Here is a 21,698-nt window from a genome sequence, read left to right on the forward strand (position 1 = left end):
GGAGGCAGATGAGGATAAGAAAAACTAGTTTTAGTAGAAAACATAGCAAAATTAATTTAAAACTAGTCAAAAGAGGGTTTGGATTAGCAGTTTAAGACAAATATTTTTAGGAACTTCGTTGTGGAGAATTCCTTCCTGTTTTGACTTAGCTTCGTTTTATAGCAGAACAAGTTTGTGGAGAGTTTTAATGTTCACCTATAGATGCAAAATGTACTCATATATGCTATTGAGAATTTTTTAGTGTATTTATTGCTGTTTTCAGATTATGTCCATAAATTTCTAACTTATTGCTTCACCCTAAAAACCCAACCTACAATTTGAAGATTTCGTATTCTGCAGTGTAATGTAATTAGTGACTGCAAACACAAGTTTTCTACTCTGTAGGTTTTGATTTCAGAAAATTTTCATGAACAAGCCTGAATTACCCGGTGAAAGAAGTGGTAGTAGAATACAGTATGCTGACCTGGGACATAGGTAGGCGTGCAGTTTATTGAGTCTGCCTGCTTTTATGGCACTGTTCCAGCACTGACTGCTGAATTTAGGAGGAAGCTGCCATCTGCTGTCAGGACTGCCTTATATCTGTCGATAGAGCAGCAAGATTTTAGATTCTGAGGCTTGGATTTAAAGGCGACCTTGGACACAGGTTTCCTGCAGCTGAACCAATCTATTTTCTCTGACTTACATGGGAGGGCTGTAATTTAAGTGTAGATATTTCTGGGAATCAAAATGAAAAAAACGGTACGTGAGCAGTGAGCTGCAAAATCTCAGGACTCAGAGTGGCTTGGAAAATACAGAACCCTCAGTCAGTGTCAATGTTAGCTAAGTACAGAAAGATCAGACTTCAAAATCCAGAATACAAATGTGATCCAGAAGCATGGAATTGGAAATAAAGAATCTGGATCCTTAAAAAGACACTGGCTCCATCCTCAAGGAACACTTTCGTAGTGATGAATAGGTGGGCTCTGTGGCTGTGGGGCTGGCTGGGTATTTTTAACTTTTTAAAATCTGAATCTTTTCTTTCCTTGTGCTATAGAGAGAAAAAAAGAGTGATTCATGATCTCAAATGCTGGGAAAATGCACGCTGAAATCTTGATGAGGTCATGTGAACTTGCACTGGCCCTGATGTTTCACCAGCTGGGGTTAGGTGAGAGCGCTCTGAAGGAGAGAGTGCTCAGAGTGCTCCCAAATAGGGAAAGCTCTCAAGCACTGAAAATTAAATTTAGTAACTCATTTTTGCACTTATGTGCACTTATATGGATTCTTGGTACTGCAAGCTAAAGCAATTGTTGCAGTGGGTGTCTAAGTTGTGAAAAGCTTCAACAGATCTTCACATTGAAGATCACCCTAAGCATTTGCAGTTACTAAAAATATACAGTTACTTTTATAGATGTTGAGATTTTTAACCATTAGTTTAGAAAAGTTATGACCTGGCTAATGGCCACCTTCTCACATAATTTTAATTCTCCTTTATCTCAACTACACTGCTATACTGCCACTAACACTGCCAGATTTTGCAGTTTAACACCATCTTTTCCTTCCTTGTATTAAATATGTGTGCAGAAAACATAAGCATAATAATTAATTTTACTCAGTATACTTATCTGTAGCTGTTCTGGAAAGAAAGAGATGTCATCACAATCAATATTTTCCCAATAGTCTACCTTTTCCCAAGTGCTTTGCAAAATACCAAACATAATGTGCAGTGCTTTGAAGTTATCCAGTGTGTTGACAAAACAGTTTAAAGGATTGTGAGTACACTGACAGCTAAGAATGCTTGGTCTGTTTTCCAGTGGTTTAGGACATTTAGCCTCTAGAGCACATTTTCGTAGGAGAGATATAATGGAAAGTCATAAACTGAAATTGGATTAAGTGGAGGAAACATTAGTATGCACTTGATCTCGTCTCTTTATTGTTTTAATCCACAGACATTATGCATTTTAAAAAGAGCTTAAAAGTCTTCCTTTCATATTTGTATTATTTAACTCACATAACCTACATAAGCCAAATTTTAGCCTTTTGGTGACCAGTGAAGCTGCATTTTGAAGAAATTACTCTGGGACTGGTAAAGCTAGAGAAGATATACACAAAAATTTGGAAGAGCTAAATTAAATGTAGAATTGAGAAGGGTAGACACAAAGGAACCAAAGCTCTAGTGTCCACATATCCCTCCCAAACTGGGAATGCATCCTAAGCCACAACACAGAGGGGGGAGGTTCAAATGTATCCAGAGCAAGATTAAGACACAAATGAGGTCAAATTTTCGTAATCAAAATGTTAATTCACTCTTACTCATTATCAAAGAAGAGAGCAAGGGAGAAATTAGAAGAGTAGGAAAAAGTGAAGAATTACAGAAAGCAGGAAAGGTAATCACCACCAAGAATCTGCACCATCCTGCAGAGATCCTTCTTTCTTCTGTTGGAATAAGTGCTGGAATAACAGAAATAACTGTTTGTACATCACACAAATGAGTGGCAGCTGAACTGCAAAAGTCACTGTGACTAAAAGTATTTGATAACATTGACTGGATGTAGGCAGATCTTAGAGCTCCAAATATGTTTGTATTAGAGCAGGTGACTGAAGTTTTTGTATTTTTGCATTACATATACATTACTTATATAGTCATCTGCAAAATACAAAATATCAGAACTTTCCTTTCCAAACATTACTGAGGAAACAAGATTTTATAAAGCTCTATGAGGAGTAAAAAAATTATATTAAAATGATAGAGACAATATAAAATTTCCTATACCATAATCTGTATCTCTCTTCTGCCCTCATTTTCCAGGGAAGCACAGCTTTTTGTTGAAAAGTTTGAAGGTGCTCTTGGGAAAGGAAAAGGAAAAAAATTCTATGCATACAAAGTGATGATGACCAAGGTAAATTCATTGTTTCACTAACTTTCTGTAAAGCTAATGGGGAAGACTTCTGGAGATTATTGCCATGGGTACACATCTACCACAGTAGCTTTTCTTGTCTTTCTATGAATTTTAAAACTTTTATTTCCACTGCCCTTGCATGAAAATATTTCTAACAAATTCTTACAGATTGATTTTTGAAACTTGTCATCAAAACAAAAATCAACTGTTTTACAGGAGTTTGCAAGCATTCAGTATCTCGTGAAAGTAATTTCTCTTGGTGTAGATTGGGTATTTGTGTGGACTGAATCCAAAACTCAGTCTTTCCCTTGAGACAGCCCTCTGTTAAGGATGAAAAAAATAAAGAGGAAGAGGAAGAAAAAGAGAAAAAGAAAAAGAGGGAAAGACAAAAAGAAAGGAAAAAAGAAAAAGGAAAAAAGAAAAAGAAAAAAAGAAAAAGAAAAAGAAAAGGAAAAAAAGAAAAAGAAAAAGAAAAAGAAAAAGAAAAAGAAAAAGAAAAAGAAAAAGAAAAAGAAAAAGAAAAAGAAAAAGAAAAAGAAAAAAGAAAAAGAAAAAGAAAAGGAAAAAAAGAAAAAGAAAAAGAAAAAGAAAAAGAAAAAAAGAAAAAATTGGCATTAAAAGAAGTGATTAGCTAATAATTCTTGTGGTAGAAATAGGAAATTCACACAAACCCAGTAGGAAACAAAAGGAGATGACTCTTCACAAGCAATTACTTTGTGGACTCTGCCAAAGGATGTTGTGGATGATTAAGGGGTTGCATTAGCTCAAGGAAGAGCTGAGCATCTGGGCACTGAGATGATAGTGTGGTTTTTGTTTTTTCTTTTCTGTGACTCATTTCAGAAATGGATGAAATTTCAAAGAGATTTTGAAAATTTTAAGACAGCCTGCATACCCTGGGAAATGAAAATTAAGGAGATTGAAAGTAAGTAAGTAAGAATAGGATCTAGTACCACATTTCTGATGTCTGCCAAAGTGATAATTCCTTTAGAATATGTGTCTGTATTCAATGCATCGTTTAAAATCAATGAGTATTTATTTTCTCATTGTTGAGCTTGATTGTATAATTAGTTGAAAATTTTCTTCAGAGACTATCACTTTACAGATAAAAAATCGTCATTGTACAGGTAGCAAGCAGTTCAAGAGCCAGTGTTTAAATTAATCCTAGAAAAGTGTAATTGTGATTTAGCCATTCACTTTATTCACCTTCACTTTATTTTGTCTGTATTTATTTTATACATATTATACTATACAGGCTATAGTGCAATTATTTCTGCCACTTTTTTTATTAGCTTGAGCTTCATGTAAGTTGTATTTCTCTCATTTTCAGCCACATAATACAACACAGAGAGAACAATAGTGGCCCTGGATGCCCCATGTATAAACAAGGCAGTGTAGTCATTCCTATGGGTATGTCTGAGAGTAGGGGTCTGTCACAAGTTGGTTTTGTGTTTCAGTTCCAGTGATGAGTTTAAATTGCAGCCCTTTATTTGAAGGAGATTTGACTTAAGTGCATGGATACCTGAGTGAGGGACTATTAAAACGCCCTAGGGTGTATCACTGTGTCCCGCAGCTGTAAGGAGGAGGAGAGAAGATCCAGCAGGCAGGAATTGTGCAGCAAGGTTGATTTATTTAATTATTTTACAAACTCTTTTATAGACTTTTTTCTTCATAGTCTAATTGGACAAAGGATCAGCCACCCCTTGGGGTGATTGGCTAGAATCCTAAAACATCCCTTGCCAAATAGGTTTCTACTATACTATAAACAAGACTTTTCAAGGTTGCAGGTGTTTAATTGTTTACAGAACTCTGCTACTATGTTTTGTGTGAGAGAACAAGTCTCTCATGGACTTAGAGAATAGCAAGAAAACCCTTGCTAGCAGCATTTTTGTATCCACAAGGAACTGCCACTTAGATTCCCTTTACAACAAATACTTCTCATTACAACATAAAGAGCCTTTCTCAGTTGTGTCTGACTCTTCCAGTCCTCCAGCTATCCAGACAGATCAGGTAACAAACAGCTTGAAGCACTGGGCTATCTCACTGGGCTATCCCTTCTTCAAGCTGAGTCCCTTCTAGGACCGGGAGACTGGCTTCAGAACAAAAGGCATCAAGCTCTGCTGTGCTGTGTCCTCACGTTGGCAATACGTGAATCTGATGCTGGGGCTTTGGTGTTCAAAAGAGATAGACGTTGATAAATGCATGAAGTATGTATATTTAGAAAATAGAGGCTTCTTTTCCTTACAGGACAGGTATGTGGTATTATCTGTGCAACAGGACTTTATGGGAATCACACAGACCTGTACTGGGAAAGGGTGACTCTTACTCTGCTGATGAAATTTATACAATGCACACCAGTCTGCATGCCAATGCCTACTGTGGTGAGGCTGTGGATGCAGGAAAAGATGGCTAAAGTCTACTTAGAAGTATTCCATTCATACATGGAACATGTTGCACCTCAGAGTAGATTTGAAATACTGGTAAAACTTGGACTGATTTCGTTCACAGCTAGTGCAGTCCATTTGCGACATTTTCGGCGTTCCCTGTTGCAGGTCCTTGTTTGGACCTGCCCATTCTGAAAATGCAGTTAAGGGCAGTCATGGCTAAACCACCCTCATCCATACTTAAGCTTCTTACTTACCAGAGGTCTCTGTTCTTTCCTGATTGGTGAAAAATAATAAAGCCCACGAGCAGTCTGTGCATTGGCTTGCAATAGCTACAGTGATGCAGGTAATTCCACCGTGTTGCCTCACTGCAGGTGTTCCAGGTGGATGCATGGCAGCAGTTTCATCAGGATAACTGGTACGAGAACTACAACTCAGTGCGTGAAAAGAAGGTATTCCCGTTGGAATGGGGATATCAGGATTTGAGCAAAAAAATAATGTGACATGGAGAGGTCTACAAAAGTAACCTGAAATCAGAAATCTTCATAATTTCTTGCACTGTATTTTTGCAGTCCATAGCATGCCCCAAGGCTGTAGTTCAGTTATAACTGGGTAATGTGCATATCACAACCAGATAGACTAACTCAAAGTCTCTCAATCTATACCTCTCCCCAGACTTCCCAGTATGGCAGTCACTGCTAAGATTGGCCACTTCACACAAAATTTCAAAATTATCATTTAATTGAACTGCGAATAAAGCAGATTCAAAATGCTGAAATCCTTGACAGAATGGCTTGTTCCTCCCTTTGCACTGTGATAAATGTGTCCTAATAAAGAAGCTTCGGTGGTTCGATGCTGCATTTGTCCCTACTGGGTCCCTCATGGACCGCTTCAGCAGCACTCTCCCAGCACCTATGCGTGCACACAATCTCACCTTTGCAGGTAGTCACGAACAGCTTCTCACACACATAGTCTATGCACGAACCAGAGACAGAGGCGAGAGGGGTTCTCTGCATGCAGTTCTGAGGTGTTTAATGGCAACACACCCGAAGGGAACAGAGGCAAGAAGAACAACCAAACCGAAAGCCCACGCCAGTTTTATCCCGAGAGCTCCCAAAGGCGGGCAGAGCATCCAAAACCAGCAGTCTGAGGGCTAGGGGACAGAGGCAAGGTTGAGTGACGTAACAGGGACCAATGGGAGAAGGGATGGGAGGGGGAGAGGGCCAGTGACCAGCAGAATCTAGACAAAGGGAGAACCTTCTAGCACAGTGTTGTAAGGAGAGACCACATTTAAGGCAACTTGAGGGGTGTAAAGTGGACTTAGCCACTGCAACATTTCCCCCTAATTTACCTTAAAAGAAGCCCTCCTCCATTTATGTGGAACTAACCAAGGTGGGAATCATACTTCCCTTTCCTATGAGTGGGGAAAGTGTATTTTCATTTTTGACAGTGAGGGTCCAGGGTTGTGGCAGTATTTCAAACAATGAATGGATGGCAGAACAACTAGAAACACTCGCAAAGCCCCTGAAAAGAGGTAACCCCTCCCCTGAGTTCCCAATGTCCCAATAAGTCTCAAGTTCCTTTGACAGTGCTGGGTGCGGTGGACCTTTCTGGGCTATCGAGGCTGCTATTTCCATGCTCTTATCAGCCACAGCATCTGTAGCCACAGCAGTGTCTCTGTGTACTTGCTCGGGTTAGGGACATTTAGGAGATGGCAGGATGACAGGTGCCGGTTTCCACGGGGGAGTTGGGGCCAGTGTCTTTGTAAGGGTCTCAAATAAAGTTGTTAAGAATCAAGGCTAGATTATTGAAAGGTCGAATCACTCGAGAATAGCTGAAACTGAAAATGTTCATTCTCCCTTTATCAATTTACCTTTTCCATCCCCCCTTTTCAAAAAAGAAGGTAAATTTGGGGTATAGGAAGGGTAAGGGATTATTCGGGTGGGGAAAACATGAGGGGAGGTGAGAGGGGTTCAGGGGGATTTTTAACTGAAGCAGTCTGGAGGGGGTGCAAATTAGATGTTCATGTGGCTTGTCACTTTGCATCGATGCCGCCTCTAGGCAGCACTAACCTCGTCTTTGGCTGATTCAGCATCAGGGTTATCTGTGGTTTTTTTTATGTTCTCAAGAGCTGTTGTCGGTGGTCCAAGGTAGGGTTTGATATTCTTTCCCAGCATCCGTTTCAAACCTGCTGGTGTGGAAACACAAGCATATCCCCTTCCCCAGGTGATGAGTGGAAAGGCTCCCTGAATTTGACAGCTCTCTGGATCCTTGACCAACACCAGTGGCTGCTCTTTTAATTTAGCCTGTGTTGAATTGGTAAAGTGTCGGAATATAGGGGGGCAGGGTTCTGAGAAGGAGTTGTTTAAGAAATTGATGGTAAAGAGAGCTTTGGAGAGTCTCACAACAGGAGAATTAACCTCTGCACCTCCACGTTGTTGGTCAAGGACCCTCTGGAGAGTTTGGTGGGTCCTTTCAACAATAGACTGTCCTGTGGGGGAGTGGGGCATGCCTGTGGTGTGCTGGATGCCCCACTGACTAAAGAAATCTTACAACTTATTAGAAACATAGGCAGGACCATTGTCTGTTTTCACTTCTTTGGGCACTCCCAGGGTGGAAAAGGCAAGGAGAAAGTGTTTTATCACATCTGTTGCCTTTTCTCCCACATGGGCAGATGCAAAGACAGCTCCAGAGAAAGTGTCTACTGACATGTGGACATATTTCAGTCTCCCATATTGGGGGACATGGGTGACATCTGTCTGCCACAACTGGCAGCTGCTGAGGGGGTTTACCCCTGTGCCTAACAATGGTACCTGATAATGTTGACAGTTAGGGCACGTTGCTACAATTGCCCTTGCTTGATCTCTGTGAATGTTAAACATTCTAATGAGGGCAGGAATATTTTGATGGAAAAACTGGTGGCTTAACTTGGCTTGTGCAAAGGTGTCAGGTAAGTTGGGACTGTGCACAGCCATGGCCAGGGTATCAGCTCTCCAGTTTTCCTCTGCGATGGGTAATGGCAGATCTGTGTGTGATCCCACATGGATCACATGATAAGGCTGCTCTGGCCTCTGTTTATGCTCTGGGATTAAACCTGCATAAGCGTATTAAATTTTCTACTGATTGAGCTGTTACAGTAAAATATTAATATATGTGCCCCAAATAGCACAAGATTTATTAGGTTCATATTATTGACTGAAAGAATCTGTTACATATCTGCAAAACAGTGTGGAAATAACAATATAAATAACAATATAAGTTCCTCTGAACAGAGAGATTTACTTCTCATTTGCTGTCTGAGTGCACCAGGCTCCTAAACTGTGTGTGTGAAAAACCTAGAGAAAGGTCATTTTTTCCCCTGCAAATGAGTGGTAATGGAACTGAAATCTAGTACTTTTCTAGCTGACAGCTCTCCTATAATAAGCAGAACTGTGCTGAAGCAAGCTGGGGTTGAATTTGGGCTTTTATTTTTGTTTGGCCTGACTTGCAGACTATGGGTCAAATCAGGCCCTTGATTCTCAGTGCTTCTCCTGTAGCCTCGTACCTGTGCACAGGGGACTGTGTGAGGTCAAATCCTTCATCTAGGGATGGGGCTGCCTGCACACCCAGCTACATATAGAGCACATAAACAGAAAAGAAAGAGAAAGAAAGGGTACAAACACTTGCAGATAACTTTTTTCATCTCTTGTGAAAAAATCTGGTGAGAACTCTGGTAACAGCACTGGAAACTGTTTTGTCTCCTTGGAAAGGCTTTCCCCACTGGCTAATTCTGCGCTGCTTCCTATTAAAACTGGGCTGATTATGGCTTAGCATGTCAAGAACGCTTAAAATCAACATCAGACAGAGAAAATATAAAAAGAATTGAAACATATTTCTGGAGATTACTTAATAATAGCAAGTATCAGAGCTTCTATCAGATCCTAAATAGTCAATTTAACTAATACTATATTTTTGTGTCTGTTTTCTTAGCCAGCTCAATGCATATTAGTATGCGATATGCAGAAAAGTTATTAGAATTATGGTAATAAAGAGAAAAAATGAAAATTAATTAAATTTAGAATTAATTAGAATTTAAAATTAATTAACATTAGAACCAATTAAATGTGTAACTAAAACCCTTTCCTGATTTTATTTATTTTAAATAAATTTTGTGCATCTTTGGATAAAATAACATCAAAGGACTACCTTATCTGCCTTTTTATCACATCTCATGTTTTCACAGGTCACTTTGGCTCATCAGTAGCATCTTATTTCATATTCTTGCGTTGGATGTATGGAATAAACATGATTCTCTTTGGACTGACCTTTGGTCTTGTAATGGTGCCTGAGGTGGGAATATTTTCAATTATCTTTGAGGATTGCATTGTGAATTTCTGTCTTTGCAGTGAGATTTCATAGGACTGGAGCTTTAAACAAGTTTTTCATCTCTGTATGTTCCATTTGAAAGTATTAAACCATACCAGGCCTGTAAAGATGGACTTCCTTTGTGGATAGTTGTCTCTACAGAGAGATGTCTTGAAATAGACAGGACAGAAAAGTGTAAAATACATATAGGGTTGTCTTCTGAAATGGTTTGCTGAGTCTGTGATGACATAGGCGTGGGGTTTTTTTGTTTTCAGGGGGAGTGGGTTGGTTGGTTTGCTTGTTTTTGGTGGTTCTATGCAGAACTGAGTAGAGGAACTGAGACCAAGAAGACATATGACCAGAAGACCAGGTGGACTATCTTGACTAAATGTGCATTGCAATAGAAAGGTATATCTTGGGGGTCAGAGGATCCTTTCAGATGCAATACTCACTTGCCGATAGGTGTAACAGGGCTGTAAAGTCATGAGAGACCTCTGTGCTTTGCACTGTGCAACATCACTGTTAAGAGTGGTATGTAGAGCAGATATTAGACTTAGACATGAATTACTTCTATGAAATATATACTTTCTGAGTTTCTTTGAGCCACCATATTGCCCTTCCAAAAGCAGGGCTTTTACGGAATTAAAAATATTGTGTCTTATCCCTGATTTCAATATTCCATGTTCCTCTTATCTTTCTTATTTTGTAGCAAGCAGATGAGAAAGAGTCAGGTAGGAATTTCCATCAACTTCCTAGCCCAGCATTTCAATAGCATGATCCATCCTGCTAGATCCCTACAAATCTCTGTGGTTTGATGGGATTCATCATATGATGTCATTGTAAAAACCTCTCTCAATTATTTTTGAGTGGCCTTGGGAATCCAGAGAGGTCCTAGATGACTGGAAGCTGATATATGTTGTTCCAATTTTCAAGAAGGGCAAGAAGGAGGACCCTGGGAAGTACAGGCCTGTCAGTCTCACTTCAGTGCCTGGTAAACTTAAGGAAAAGGTTGTCCTGTGAGGTATTGAAAAACAACTTAAGAACAATGCAGGCAATGGTCACAGCCACCATGGCTTCATGAGAGGAAAGTCCTGCTTATCAAACCTGCTTTCCTTTTATGACAAAGTAACCCACTGGGTTGATCAAGGGAAGCCAGTTGATGCACCCTTTTTGGACTTCAGTAAAGCTTTCAATGCTGTCTCTCCCAGTATCCTTCTGGACAAAATGTGCAGCACACAGCTGGATGAACACATCATGGAATAGGTGAGCAACTGGCTTATGGTTAAGTCACGAAGGGTGATGGTGAATAGGGTGGCATCAAACTGGTGACCTGTCAATGATGGGGTTCTGCAGGCTCCATCCTTGGCCCTCTGCTCTTCAACATCTTCATGAATGACATGGATGCAGTACTGGAAGGGATACTGAGCAAGTCTTAGATGCAGATGATACAAATCTGAGAGGAGCTGCTGACTCCCTCAAAGGCAGGGAGGCCCTGCAGAGAGACATTGGTAAATTCAAGTCCTGGGCAGCCACCAACCATATGAAGAGATTCCATGCCTGGGAAGGGCAACCCTGGCTGGGTGTATAAACTGGGGTATGAGAGGCTGGAGAGAAACATTGTGGAAAGGGACCTGGGGGTCCTGGTTGAGGGACAGTTGAACTTGAGTCAGCAGTGCCCTGGCAGCTGGGAGGGCCAAGTGTGTCCTGGGGGACATCAGGCACAGCATCGCCAGCTGGGCAAAGGAGGGGATTGTCCCACTGTGCTCTGCACTGGGGTGGCCTCATCTTGAATATTGTGTGCAGTTTTGGTCACCACAACAAAAACAGACATTAAGCTGTTAGAGAGCATCCAAAGGATTGTGAAGGGCCTTGAGGGGAAGCCGTATGAGAAGCAGCTGAAATCACTTGGTCTGCTCAGCCTGGAGAAGAAGAAATTGAAGAGGGACCTCATCACAGTCTACAACTTCCTCATGAGGGGAAGAGGAGGGTCAGGCACTGATCTCTTCTCTATGGTGACCAGTGACAGGGCCCAAGGGAATGGCCTGAAGTTGTGTCAGGGGAGGTTTAGGTTACATATTAGAAAAAGGTTCTTCACCTAGAGGATGGCTGGGCACTGGAACAGGCTCCCCAGGGAAGTGGTCACAATCTCCAAGTCTGACAGCATTTGAGAATTGTTTGGACAATATTTTCAGGCACATGGTATGATGCTTGGAGATGGCATTTTGCAGGGTGAGGAGTTGGACTTGATAATCTTTCAACTCAGCATATTCTCTCATTCTGTGATGTTCCTTAGAAGCCAAAACAGAAAAAAATGTCCAGCAGTTTTCAGGGTAAGCCTGGAAGGGACCCTGAGAGGAGATACACTGTGCCTGCATCTTACCAGCAGCAGGGGAATTGTCAGAATTCAAAAACTGATTCCCTACCATCTTCCCATACATTTCAATTAAAATATCCCAATAAAATCTGTACTGAAAGAAAAATTAAGATTTTGGTCTTTGTAAGATAAACACTGCTCATTAGAGAAATATGGGTGGACTTCTGTCCTTTGAATGTAAGCTGCCTTTGAATGTAAGAGGCTATGTTTGGCAATCCATGATACTAGTGGAATTTTAAATTTAGAACACGGCACTGAATGCATATACTAAGCACAGTTTCAATCAGTAATGTGAGGAGCAGTAAAAGGAATTGTAGAAGGAGGTCATTCTCATTAAGGAATTTACGACCATGAAATAAGTCTTTCAAAGAAATGACAGATCACTGTCCTTTTCCTTTGTTTCTTTTTTGCTTTAAACTATAAATCACTCTCATTTTTTGGTTTCAGGCTTTGATGGGTAAGCCATATGGCTCTTTGCCTAGAAAAACTGTCCCAAGAGCTGAAGAAGCAACTGCTATGAATTTTGCTACTCTCTGGGATTTTAGTGTAAGTTCATAATCTTGCAATATTGCATATCCACATGACTTTTATTCACAATTACTTTATTATTTAATGCTCAATTATTTAATATGAAGTATTTCAGGAGGTAATTTGCAAGATAATTCATTTACTTTTTTTTTTCACAAGCTCTCTATATAGAGGTTTCTTTCAGACAAAACACATAATGAATTTCGATATTCACAAGCACGTCTCAGTATATGTAGCAATACAAAGACAATGGGGAAATATCTCAAAGCTGGTTTGTTACTCCAGGGTAGTGGATTTCCATTTCTTAAGTGTGAATTTGGTCTTCTGGTTTTATATGATTAGGATTCTGAATTTTAAAATGCAGTATGAATTTGGAAAGAAAAGGAGAAGAAAATAAATAAAAAATAATAGTGAGCTCCCTACATCTTATCCCTTCCATTACATACAATGCCAGTGATGGATTCTCCTTGGATAGAAAAAGAATTGGAAGATCTTTCTAAAAATCTACATATGTAACATTTTGCAGTGACTGCTTCATGAAATAACATTGCATCTAGTGCAATCAGAAGTTGTGTATTTGAGGGAAAGTAAGAGTAAATCTAAACATGTAGCTGGGAAGTAAGATAATGATAACGAAATTGTAAAATGAGAAATAAGAAGATCAGGGAGACATTGGAGAAAAAAGGAATTATAGTAACTTGAAGACTTTGTAACAAGAATAGAGACTAGAAGAGCTTTATTCACAAAATCAGAACAAAGTTTGTAAAATGAATGTATTTGAGAAAAGATGGATGAAGACATGGTGGAAAGAAAGGAGAAGATTATAACTGTGAGAACCAGAATCTGACGGGTCTGAAGAAGTATAACAAATAACAAAGTAGTAGTTAACACAAGGAGCAAATGCAAACATAACAAACATGGAATAAAGAAATGAGAGAGATGGAAATATTGGGGGAAAAAAAATTTTTTTTGAGGCATGTCAGATTGACAAATATTCCCTGAAGACAATGACACCTTTGTTTTAGCAGCACAGGAGATAGTACCTTTCATCTGCTATCAATGCTTATGTGCTATCAGGTAAGTTAGAAATTAATGATCACATGTCAACAATCACTATTTTATCCTAAACAAAACCCCAGCAAAACCCAAAGGAGTACAAGTCCTATGAAAGGACTTAAAAAATGCAGCTGGAAACACTGTACCCATAAGACAAGTGACCATAATGGAACTTGAGATAAGCACAGATGCTGCAGGAGGGGGGAGTTAATTCCAGGCCTAAGAGGTTTGGTTAGCTCTTGGACAAAAATTCCCAATGTGGCAAAGGAAGCAAGTGAGACAGCAAGCAAGTGCTTATGCACATACCAGCCCAAGTCATAGGAACATCGTGGATACCTGGAACTTGGGCTATATAGAGGTGATACCCCAGAAGAATGTCTTGGGACCCCACCACTGCGGGGACCAGGGTGAAGAAGGACCGGCAGGATGCCAAAGGAATTCATGTGGTGATAGTGGTGTCTTTCAACTGGTGATCTCCTTCTACTTAGTTTCTCTCTCTCTCTCTCTCTCTCTCACTCTGTCTCTTATACCCTCTCACTCCCATTTCTTTCTCTCTCTGTCTACCTCCCCCTCACATTCACTCTTAAATAAAGTCTGCGCTATTGACTTCAGTGTATGGTCTCTTATGGTCACCTAATTTCAGGCAGAGGCATCTCTTTATAAATGGGTCATAAACCCCACCACTCTCTGAGACAAACAAAGGAAAGATGAGCTCAGCATGTCTATTGTTCTTTTTTTGTACTTGAAATGTATGCACATTACTGACATGGCAAAAGGAAGCATATTTGGATTTTGCTATATTCTACTTGGAATTCAGTTTTACCATATTTTTCAGATTATAATCCAAACATAAAAAATCACACTCTCAAGGCTTATTGCAGTAACACATTCAATCAGTAGTCTTTTATGTTAGGCTCAGAAAGGAGTGAAAGAGATTTTCCTTGAACACCTATTTTTACAGAGCTAAAGTTATTTCTAATGTTATGGTTAAATGCTGTGGAGTAAACATACTGAATGATACACAGAGCAGGAATTGTCTCTGACTTGCAGAACACAGAAAATAAAAAGGCTCTCTAGAGCTGCATTAGGCTGTATTGAAACCTGGGCTGAGATGGAATTGTAGGATGCCTTAGTGACCAAATAGATGCAATATATGTACTAGTGAATGTGAATGTGTCCTGAGTGGTCTAGATGTTTTTACTAGTAGTTAGCTAGAACTGTGCTCTATTGTAATACTTGCCTTATTAGAGATGAACATATTTTTATCCATTATGCATAGGCACATGTCTCAAAGCTAGTCAGAGATGAAGAAAAATGAGATATGTTGTTCATGATATTTTGAATAATAATTATATTTACCACATATTAATATTTGATTTTCAGCTTAAAATTGTGAATTAGGTTTTTCAAATAACCCTGTGACACATTTAAGGTAGAGTAAAAACTTCAATAATTTAAGAGCATGTTCTGAAAAAATAAGTAAGAGAAAGATGTATTAATTTTAAGGAAAATGGGCAACTGAAAAACAGAAGTCAAGCAAATGGTTTTTTAATTCACCAACCCTTCATCTCCTTGTATTACTGTCAAAATTATTCATGGCCTATCCTCCAACTATGAGGTCAAATACTATTGTGCTTGGAATTCTTACCTCCAGCTGGAGGTTTGCCACTGCTGTGCATGCACTGAGCTGTCCATGTCAAGGCTCTGGCTTTGGTCTCCTTTTAGGAGGAGAGTTCTTGCAGTAACTTGAGAGTTAACAGGAAGTTCTAGCTATTTGGTCCACGTAGATACCAGCAATTTCTTACAGTTGATAAGGTACTAGTAAATATTTTTGAAAAATCATCAGTCTGACCAGTAGAAGAGAGGGAAACTCATACTAAGATATTTAGAAAAGAAGATAGATTTTGAATTGCTGAGAAAGACAGTGCACTTATATTGCATTTTTTGCAGCCTTGGAGTTGAATCTAAGTGTGCAAAAGCTCTATGTACTGAATAATTACCCATAAAATGCACCTACCTATTGGTTATCGTATATATTGAATGTTCACCCAAAGAACAGCAGACAACTGTGGTTAGACAAAGAAGGCAGATGAAATTTTCGCTCAAATTTATACAAATAAATTTTAGAAAGGTGAAAATTAAGTTAAAAATCCAGCATTTTATGTGCAAATAATCTGAAAAACAAATTTTGTAAAACAGTATGTTTCTTTCTTTACAAGAAGTATGTTGATGAACTAGTTTTGACTGATTAAATTGTAGGTGGATTGTAAATGAAGAATTTTAAAGACAAAAGATTTTGAAGTTGCTATGAAATATACTACATCTTTTTCAAATTAAGGGACACATTTTCTATCTTATGAGATTTATTATAGAGATGCTTGTAACTGATTTGAATTCACTGAAATGAATGTTTTAATACACTGCTATTGATACAATTACCAATTATGTGTAAGTAAGAAAAGTAATATTATAATTTTTTCTGACTTTTCAGGGCTTTGCACAGTATTCTGTACTCTTTTATGGTTATTACAATAACCAGAGGACAATTGGGTGGCTCAAGTTCAGGATGCCTCTTTCATATTTCCTTGTTGGAGTTGGGTCTATTGGCTATAGCTTTATGATTGTCACTCGAACGTAAGTTCTCCTTGGCTCTGGAAAAAAGTAGGTAATTCCACTGTTGACCCTGGAGACTGCCTTTTTAAAAAATGCAGTAATTCTAAGGACAGGACAATGCAAGATCAAGGTCAAACTTATGTAAGATTCCTTAAACCTGTATTTATTTATCTGTTCTTCTGCACTGGAAGTTTTGTTACAGTGTTGTGAAAGTGGGACTAAATCTTTACTGAAATAACAAAACATTTCTCCCCTGAACTTCAAAATGAAAAATGAATGCATAAAGTGAGGAAGAGATTTGTCATCCCATCTTTTCATAATACTTGGCATCTAGTAGATCATCAGCTAAAATCCAGGAAATTCAATAATTCTACCTTTAGTGATATTTTATGTGAGTTAAACTCTTCTATGAAGGAAGAACACAAGAAAGAAGCATATGGCAAATAATTCTGCATGTAGCTCACAGTTCACAGTAAATGCTGCCAATAACATAGTCTTTAATACCCTTGGTTCAAGCAAGATGACCACCTAACACAGTAGTACAGTCAGCTCTAGCAGTGCTATTAAAAAAGCCTATAGTGAAAAAATAAGAACCTTGCAAGTCAAGATTCAAGGACACTATGGGTTTGGCACAGCATAGTTTTAGGTAGCGTAAGTTAGGTATACATACACATATATGTATTTTTGGAGAGGAAACAAACCACTTCAATAAGTTAGGAATTGGTTTAGTTCAAAAATTTATTTTAAAATATTTCTGATAAAACAACTGCCAAGATTAGAAAAATCTTAGTCTCAGAAAATTTTATTTCAATGACTTTCACTCAGACAAAAAATATTCCTGACAGCAGGAAAAACCTGTAGCCCAAAAAAAAGGAATATCCTTGAGAAAAAAAAACATTGCATGTGCTAACTTTCCATCTGGCCATATGACACTAATGATGACTAGTATTTAGGAATTCATATGAGAGTTCTTTTCTATTTCTCCAGAAATAATCACAGTGAGCACAGAAACTAAAAGCAATGTAACAGGAAGTGCTATAATTTTTCTGCTGTTGACTGGGAACTTGCAAAGGTCTACGTGAAAGAGGTAGTGAGGATGATAAGCACTATTATTTTATTTAGGGGAAATATTTAGATGTAGGGTTGCTCCTCTCTTCAGCTCTTGCAGTGTGTAACATAAAATGGAAACATTTTTGATCTCAAAGAGATTATATTCTAACCACAAGTATGTTCATTATTTTGTTAGAAACTCTTGAGAAGGAAATATCTTAGTCTATAAACCAGAAGCAGGGCAGATTCTACCAAGAACCTTTCTTGATCTCTGACCCTTCTGGACACGACCAACCCTGCTATTGATTTTTGGCATCTCAGAAGGATTTTCTGTATTGTTGACTTACTATTGTCTTCCTAGATTTGAGAGTATTTTAAAAAATGTGCTACATAGAATGCATTAATATTAATAACATAACTCAGCTGAATTATTGAGATTTAAGTGTTGCCTTTTCCTGACCAGAAATACTGAAGACTACGTGATTTGCACCTCATCAGTACACTCTATACTTGTGCTTAATGACTTGAATTAGTTGACAAAGTATGTAGAAGCAATACCACTGTTATTACGTGAATGAAACCCCTTTAAAACAGAGAATTTTGTAGGCATGTTCAAGTCTAATCTGAAGAAATATTTTTCTGAAGAAATAATTTGATGTTTCTGGACACAGCAATAAATCCTTCGTATGTGCACAGGAAATGACAGGGAAGATAGCTGTATGAGCGATATTTTATGTGTTACAACAATGTTTACTTCTGTCTTGTTATTTTAGAATATTGATTATATTCTTTGTTATATTTATTTTGTTCTGTTTTATTTATGTATTTATTTAGCTTATTGTTATTTTAGAATTTTTTTTATCAGAATTTTTCTTCTTTTTCTACTTGTGAACTCTCTAATAAAATCTATTGCAGTTCAGGATGTTCTGCACCTTTCTATTTAAGAGATGTGCTCAATATTGTTCTTCTATTAAGTTTCTTATCTAGCAGAATTTTTCTGAGGGGTTAATGAAATACATTCATTCTTTCTCATAAAAAATGTGTGTTGTGAACTTATAAAGTGTTTAAATATGAAAATACCCATCTTTTGCTCTTGTCTCAGAAAAAAGATTTAGTAAAGCATAGCTGACAGCAAGAATGATGTAGGGTTTTTTTCAGAAAAAAAGTTAGAATTTAGGAACCTTTTAAAAGTCACGCCCACAAAGCAGAACTAGTGTTAACAAGGTCTTCTGTGTCTTTCTGTTTTTTGTAGAATGGCAAAGAATGCAAATGACGATGGTGGTGGGGATGACACTAGTTTTAACTTCAGCTGGAAAATGTTCACAAGCTGGGACTACTTGATTGGCAATCCTGAGACAGCAGATAATAAGTTTGCCTCCATCACAACAAGCTTTAAGGTAAAACAAAGTTTACTGAGGAGAGGCAGCACAATCTGGCTTTCACACTGGTATGAATTGGATGGAATTAAGTTCAAGAGTTAGGTGTGCTGAGGCTTAGAAACATATACTTGGATTGGCATCTGTACACCCTTCTTGGTCTTTGTGTCTTGCCATGAGACTTTTTTTCTTTTAAATTGTGAAATAACATTACTATCTTTTGTGTCCTCTGTGCTGGCAGTACCAGTTTTAGAAAACTAATTCTACTGTAAAAATAATATTTTCCTTTTTCTCATTTCTGGTGGCTTCCAGTTTCTATGGCGTTTGTCTGAAAATCTTTTTTAAAATGTTCCTCCCATTTTGTCAACCTCACATTGTCAACTTCTCTTGTTACAGAGAATAGATATAAGACAAAGTAATAGAATAATCTGTATAGGGCTATTTATCAGAATATCAGAAAATGGCTGCAGAATTTTGAGTTTATACTTGTTTTTCAGTAAGAAAATTTTCTTTTTAGATTTTCAAGTTAGTTACAAAATACAGCCCAATTTGCAAGACAATGTTCTTAGGCCCCTTTCCTGTATATATATACAAGTATATATACCCTGTGTATAGGGTATGCTGATTTCAAGAGTAATTGTGTAAGGAATCTGGGGCAAGGTGTAAGACGCAGGGCTGTGAAAGCTGGATGTTAAAGAATGTGTTTCTGCACTAAGGTGGCTGGCACACAGCAGTGGAGCATGCAAAGGAAGATTTAATTTTCAGTGTAATAATGTACAGGGAATACACAGGCAAAGTATTGTGAGACAATGAAGAAGATGCTAGGCTTGCAGTTGCAGCGACAAGTGTGACACCATGGGAGCTGGAGGAGTGAGCACTGGCTGCTCTACTCAACTGCACATGTCCTGTCCACAGTAGTGATACAGCCACTCACCCTGCCCGCCTCCTAAGCCGCAGGCATAACACAGAACTGCACTCAAGTGTAAGTCATCAAAAGAAGATTCCAAGAAAGCAAATTCTGGAGAAGTACTAACTGAAAGCATTGAATCTGTGTGAGCTTGTCCTGCCTGTCTACTAAGAGCAGATGCTGAAAGCTGTTTGGGAATATAAATCAGTTGAGAAAAAGGCTTAATTTTGAGAAATAAACTCATGAAGCTTTCCTGTAATTCTTGCAAACAAGCAAGGAACCTCAGAGAGAAAGGGTGAAGTCCTGGCTTATGTGAGATCATGGGCGTTTAGTTTGAAAGCTGCTGCAGTCTCCTGTCATTTATGTGACAAACACATGCTGTAAAAGGAGCAGAGCCATGAAAGGCAATTATTACAATGCAGTTCAGCTTCCCCTCTGGGCAACTGATCTCTATACCAAAGTGAGAAGCTGTAATAAAACTTCCTTTCATGAGGACACTCCAGAGCAAAAGCTCTTTCAGCTGGCAAAAGTAGAAACTGGAGATTATAGTTGTCTCAGAGTCTTAATATTTATCAGTCATGATCAAGGGTAAATGTGGGGCAAACGTTTTGTTCTGCAGTCTGAAACTCTGCACAGTCCAATTTTTTTGGGATTTCTACATCTCAACTGTCTTTTCATTCTTTCTGAGCTGCTGACTTTCAGAATGAAACTTTTTCCTCTTTTCTTACAAATGCACATTTTTAAAGCATGATGTTTCCTTTTCTGACAGATATTCACATATTTATCCTGCTGTGTCACTCAGTCTCATATCACCTTGCAAGCTGAAAGAACGTGCTGGGTTTTTTTGACACGAGTACAAGTGTAACAAGACTCATTGGGGACACACTCAACAAGGGCAAAGGAAACCCTGGGGAGCCAAAACCCCAGGATCTGCCAGGACCCAGACAAGATTTTATGAGATAATATACATTAATCTTGAAACATGAAGCTGAGATGTGTATTTGCATCTTTGTAATTTATTTAACTGACTTCTAACAATTGAGGAAACAATGTGGGGTTTTGAGCAATAAATTATTCATAAAATTCTTTTCTTTCTAACAAGTGCAGGAAGCAATCGTGGAGGAGCAGGAGAGCCGAAAAGAAGAAAATATTCATTTGACTCGATTCCTGAGGGTACTTGCTAACTTCTTAGCCCTATGCACACTTGCTGGAAGTGGCTACCTCATCTTTTTTGTTGTCAGAAGATCCCAGCAATTTGCCTTGGAAGGTCTGGAGAACTACGGGTGGTGGGAAAGAAATGAAGTTCGTGCTAGTGCATTTCTATAATAGATGTGGTTTGAAACTGTGTTTCTCTGCTTTGCATGTTGCCTTTTTTCCCCTGGTAATTTAAATACTCTTGAGTGTGGATGGTAAATGTCTAACAAAAGAATTGCTTATGTGTCTCTGCTTCCTACTTCATCAAATTTCTTCTTTGCTTCTTTCAAATATTCCTTAGTATTTAGCTTTCATTTGAGGCCTTTACATTTCCTCCTCTGTGCTCTTAGGATTATTTTCCAGACACTCTCTGGATTAGTGAGATCTCTTCAATCTTGTTGCTTTCCTCTTGAGACTGACCCAAACAAAGTGATTGGTCTGTGGGCACGGATAAAGTTATTTGGGACCTCACGGATACAACTCTGCAGTGTGGCAACAGGTTGAAACTGATACCTTTCTGTTCCACTTACCCTGTCCAAGGGTCCTATGCCATTTGTTTTGTGCCTAATCTGTGCCTAATGCTTTCCTCAAAAGCAGGTGCAGCCTGCCTGATAGAGGTGTACAGTGATGATGGTGACTGTGTTTGCTACAACAGTGTGCAGTATGCGCCTGAAGTCAGTGTGCTATGTGAAAACCTGGAAAGGTTTTACTTCCTTAGCAAAAATGCTACTGTGCATGTTGTAAAACTATTTTGTTACTTCAAGCTTATCTTCTGAGCTGGAGTGTAAAGTACATACCTGACTTAAGGTAAGGAAAAAGGTGCTAGCCTCACAAAGCTAATGAGATGGGCAATGATGGAACAAGGAAAATCAATCCAGAATTTTCAACACCAAAGCCTGACTGAGAAAGTAATATTAAAATATCAAATAATCCACCTCTAAAATCCAGAGAAATAGGGTTGTTGAGAGTGGATTAAGTTACTTGTTATCACATTTCAGT

At 38.6% G+C, this 21,698-nt stretch overlaps 1 protein-coding gene across 1 annotated transcript in view; it reads left to right on the top strand.

The window, feature by feature from the left end:
* Positions 1–21,698, top strand: part of TMC1 (transmembrane channel like 1) — an 84,561-nt gene that overhangs the window by 49,038 nt on the left and 13,825 nt on the right. Inside the window, exons 6-12 of the mRNA XM_032097430.1 lie at positions 2,786–2,876; positions 3,717–3,798; positions 9,480–9,586; positions 12,423–12,521; positions 16,051–16,193; positions 18,475–18,619; positions 20,613–20,807. Of these exons, the coding sequence (XP_031953321.1) occupies positions 2,786–2,876; positions 3,717–3,798; positions 9,480–9,586; positions 12,423–12,521; positions 16,051–16,193; positions 18,475–18,619; positions 20,613–20,807 (862 nt within the window). The remainder of the gene's footprint in view (positions 1–2,785; positions 2,877–3,716; positions 3,799–9,479; positions 9,587–12,422; positions 12,522–16,050; positions 16,194–18,474; positions 18,620–20,612; positions 20,808–21,698) is intronic.

This window comes from Corvus moneduloides, chromosome Z, assembly GCF_009650955.1.
Source record: "Corvus moneduloides isolate bCorMon1 chromosome Z, bCorMon1.pri, whole genome shotgun sequence".
NCBI classification, from domain to species: domain Eukaryota; kingdom Metazoa; phylum Chordata; class Aves; order Passeriformes; family Corvidae; genus Corvus; species Corvus moneduloides.